General features: G+C 42.4%; 1 protein-coding gene across 1 annotated transcript; it reads right to left on the bottom strand.

Annotated features, from left to right (window-relative positions):
* Positions 1-1,175: 1,175 nt before the first annotated feature.
* LOC109531943 (FERM, RhoGEF and pleckstrin domain-containing protein 2-like) lies at positions 1,176-2,077 on the bottom strand. Its single transcript, XM_019896480.1, has 2 exons — positions 1,848-2,077; positions 1,176-1,277 (listed from the first exon to the last, which is right to left on the bottom strand). Exons 1-2 carry the CDS (start codon positions 2,040-2,042, stop codon positions 1,176-1,178), a joined length of 297 nt encoding a protein of 98 aa, XP_019752039.1. The 5' UTR covers positions 2,043-2,077.
* Positions 2,078-4,254: the final 2,177 nt, after the last annotated feature.

Here is a 4,254-nt window from a genome sequence, read left to right as displayed (position 1 = left end):
CCCGACCGACCACTACTTCTTGCTGAATGCGTGCGTGTGTGTGTTTACGCCATGCAATTTGCGCGCCCGCTCACCTTTGCAGTCTGCGTGGTGGCGGTGGGCCGGTCCGTAGTGCTTGCACAGGCGCTCCAGGATGAGCTTGTAGTGCATGAGGCGCTGGATGGGCTTGAGCAGGAAGGTGTTGAGTGGCAGGTAACACACCTTCTGCAGTTCAAACTCCTTGTAGACCGTCTCCAGCTTCTTCAGTCGCTTGCTGGCCTTCTCCAGCTCCGCCAGCACCTCGTCGTGCTTCTGCAGGTAGCCGGTAAAGCCCTAGGGTGGGTGGGCAACAGGCATTTTCAAACATTTCACATCAAGTACCGCTGGGGATGAAATGTGGGAGCTGTAAATGGGTGAAATCTCACCTTGAGAGCAGACATATTCTTTAGCATCACGTCACCGATCCTCTGGTAGTCATGACAATGGGCACTCTGACAAAACAGCAAGTGCAACTTGGAATGAGTTGGCATTAAAGCACAACTGCTGTGAATGCTTGGAGTGGAAAGACTTGGAGGGCATGACAGCATAAGATAAGGTAGGAGAGCAAATGCATTTCTCTCTCAAATACGGATGATGCCTGCTTGCCGGAGCAGATATGTTCTGCAAAGTAACGTCGAATTATATTAGAAGAGAGACTAAAGTCAGATGACTTGAAAATGTGCACTTTGTAAAGTTACTGTGTAACGCGTTGCTGCCATCACTGGCCACAATTGATTTGACAGTGAGTGCAATGTACTTTTCAAGTGTTTAACATTGAACTTTATTCTATTTGCTGACTCCACATAAACACAGCAAGATTGTTTGGGAAAAAAAATGCATCCAAACATTTATGAAACAGCAAGCGTGGTGTGACATTTGAGGACATTTGTCAATCCAGAGGTAGTCAGTCTTCACCCATGTGAAGAAAGGAACATTGAAAGGTGTGTGCGTGCATGTGCGTGTGTGAGGTGGACTGTATTCTTTCATGTTCAGGTCTTCATTCGAACCACTGTTGGGGGGAGGGGGGGGGGGGTCTGAAATTAGAAATTGTGAGGAGGAAAAAAAAGAAAAAAAATTCGTATTTCTGTGAGGAAAAAAAGTAGTCTTTTTTTTGGCGAAATGGTATCAATGTTATTTTCAGGCCATATTGCCTTATTTTATCCACTCACCACAGTGATGACTTCCAGATCCTTCAGGTAGGTTCTCTCTGTGGTCAAAATCTCTTTGGCAATGAAGTAGGCTTTGTCGGCGGGATACCTCTGAGGAGCAAATAATATGTTAATAATAATTATAATAATAATCTTTCAAAAAAAAAAAAGTGCATACCTCTGTTCCAACATTTCTAAATATCATTTCAATGTACTAATTAAGACAATAGAAATGTTCAACATAATATAGGTCATTTCCAAATATTTTTGGGGGGATTTATTAAATCAATTCACCAGAATTGAGGGCTAAATAAGGCAACACTTATTACGGCGCCAAGTTATTTTTGTTTGAAATACAAACGACGGTTTTACACGAGTTTGACAGCAAACTTCAACTGGGAGTGGCAACAAACAGCTTCGAGTCTTTTGAGTTAAAATAGTTCCCAATCTGCCAAATGGCCGAGTTGGGTTCACTGACACCACGCGGCGCTTATATCGCGAAGCAAAAAGAAAATTGTTCGAATGACAGTTTCTACTTTGAAAAACTCCTAACTTGGATCACTCGTATCTCAAGGCACGAGTGTATGTGAAAGGGCTTAATATTAAATTCATATTTATTCATACAAGTCTTCTACAATAGATATGTAATTTCTGATTTCAGATCAGGGGGGGGGCATATACCTTCCTCCTGCCCTCCTCCTCCTCCTCTAGTCTGGCATTGCTGCCCACCTCGCTCAGGATGGGGCTTTGCAGGGGCGAGGAGACGTTGGTGGCGGCCTGGCCCGGCAGGCTGAGTGTGGACATCTGGAAGGAGGGCGACAGGGAAAGGGGGCCAGCGGCTTCGAAGCGGGACAGGTGGGGGCTGTCCAGCGCCATGTCTGCACAAAATGACAACGATAAAGGGTCATTTCCACATTTTTTTTTTTTTAGAACAAACGAGCAATGACGTAAATATTGTGTTTCATTAATGCCCGTCAAGATCAACAATTACAGCAACACGAGCATTTGTTTACGAAAGCACTTCATGTCTTCCAGTGCATGTCACCCGTATGGCGCGGCCTTGTATTTGTTATATTTAAACTGTGGCTTATTATTCTCGACGTTCTGTTTTTTTTCTATTGTGCGCGGTGGCGGTTAGCACAAGGAAGCAATCACATGAATCATATGACACGACCATCGCACACGCCCGCATGTGCCCATGTGTGACGTGGCCTTGTTTTGCTTTGTTTACTCTGTAGATTGTTTTGTTTTGTAGTTTCGGTTATTTGTTTCGTTGGTAAGTAAGGCGGAGAACACGCCAGACTTTTGGTGTTCACTTGGGCTCAGGGCGGCACAAAGCGTGAGTAATACAAAAGTTTCTGCGGCCAAAATGGTCGTCCAAAAGTTTCTGGGTTAAATTCCTGTGGTCAATGAAAACGCGCCTAATGTTTCCCACATTTTCTCCCTCCTCGGTTATTGTTTGGACAAGCCTCGGCGAGAACAACGCATGATTCAGAATCCAAATCAAACCACAACAAAAACTGCACAACTCTTTAACATCCTCCTCTTAGGTCAAGCACACAGCTGCTCTTCCACTTGTCTAAATACAACCCCCCCCCGCCCCCCCCCCAAAAAAAAAATAGAAGGGGGAAAAAAAGTGGGTGGGAGTGAAGGAGCGAGAAAGGGAAGAGAAAGAAAAAAAGTCTCTCATGACCCGGAAACAATTGCTCGCGACTAATCAGGAATGTGGTCCGTCTGGAGGGCGTGGAGTTGTTTATAGTTTATCTACAACGGGCCTGCACCAGACACGAGGGAGGGACAACTTTTTTTTTTTTTTGGGGGGGGCTGACTTTGGCTACAAGTTTGTCCAAATAGAAAAAACACAAGCACGCACCCCCACAAATCTAGGATCCAGTTAATCCTGTTGCCGTCTTTAACTGCAATAGAAACTACGCTGCATGGTTTGGGTTTTTATCAACGGTGGAAAAATACATTTGTGGTGGAATAAGTGGATTTCTACAGGTATCTCCAAAAAGAATGTTTAAGTCCAACACGTGTGGTACTTGTCTTTATTCTTTTTGAGAGAAACATACACACAACATTTAAAAGTACATTTGGACTTAAAATACACATGTGTTGGAGATTAGACGGCGGTTGCGGTGCGGAACCGACGTCTAAGTACGCGCATGGAGTACGCGTCAGCCCCACCGCGGAGAATCGAACAGTGGGAATGGAAAAGTGAGTTTGAAGGATGGATCAACATTTTCACATCAACGAGACTGCAATAAAATGAATGAATTATAACCAGTACAATTCAGTCACGATTGGAGAAATCTTGAATTGTAAATAATTGTTTTATTCGGCAGAATATTTACATGCCAGAAAATTAAAAAGTCTGGCAGCGTGTTAAGACTATTTTCATAGTAACATTTTGTAAATTAGCAATTGACTATTTTCTTCAAATTTAGAAAAATAGAAGCACAAATAATCTTTTCTAAAAAGTCACGGCAAAAATAGTAGTTTGGCTGACTTTTTTTTATGTGGTAGAAAATATGAAAAACTTTTTGGTTAAATAACCAATTACTATTTTTTTTAAAAGGAATTCACTAATCGAGAAAAAAACCTACAGTATTGTACTTTTTAAAATCAAAACAAATTTTAGATGGGAGGAAAGAAAAGATCAATGACCCACTAATTAAAAGATACATTTTGTGATTCAATATTTTCTTGAAGCACTTCAAAAGTACTTCAATATTTCCTACCAACTTATTAATGTTATTGTACAGGTTACAACTTTTTATCGTGTCGTTCAACATCAGAAAAAGTTGATGTACTTCAACGGGGTTTGGCTTTCAATACCCACTGCCACGAATTAAATGTGCGGAGGGCACCAAGAAAGACAAAAAAAAAAAAAGTGATGCGCCGATGGAACACAAGCGACCGTACCGCCACCTAACTTCAAAGTGAGCAACAATAAGCGGAAATGATGATTCCGTCATCGTGACATTATTATGGCTGTAAACATCCTACGAAGTACCAAAACGTACACCTGACATCAAGAAGTGCTCGGAGGGCACAGAAGCGCAAGTGCTGCCTGCACAAAAAAAAA

The sequence above is a fragment of the Hippocampus comes genome, unplaced genomic scaffold, assembly GCF_001891065.2.
Source record: "Hippocampus comes isolate QL1 unplaced genomic scaffold, H_comes_QL1_v1.1 scaffold22, whole genome shotgun sequence".
Classification (NCBI taxonomy): domain Eukaryota; kingdom Metazoa; phylum Chordata; class Actinopteri; order Syngnathiformes; family Syngnathidae; genus Hippocampus; species Hippocampus comes.
This window is presented reverse-complemented; position numbering and strand designations above follow the sequence as displayed.

Coding starts and splice junctions, on each gene's coding strand:
- LOC109531943 (XM_019896480.1), bottom strand. CDS start 2,042: ATGGCGCTGGACAGCCCCCACCTGTCCCGCTTCGAAGCCGCTGGCCCC. Junction 1,278..1,847: donor AGGAGGAGGGCAGGAGGAAG/GTATATGCCCCC, acceptor TTTGCTCCTCAG/AGGTATCCCGCCGACAAAGC.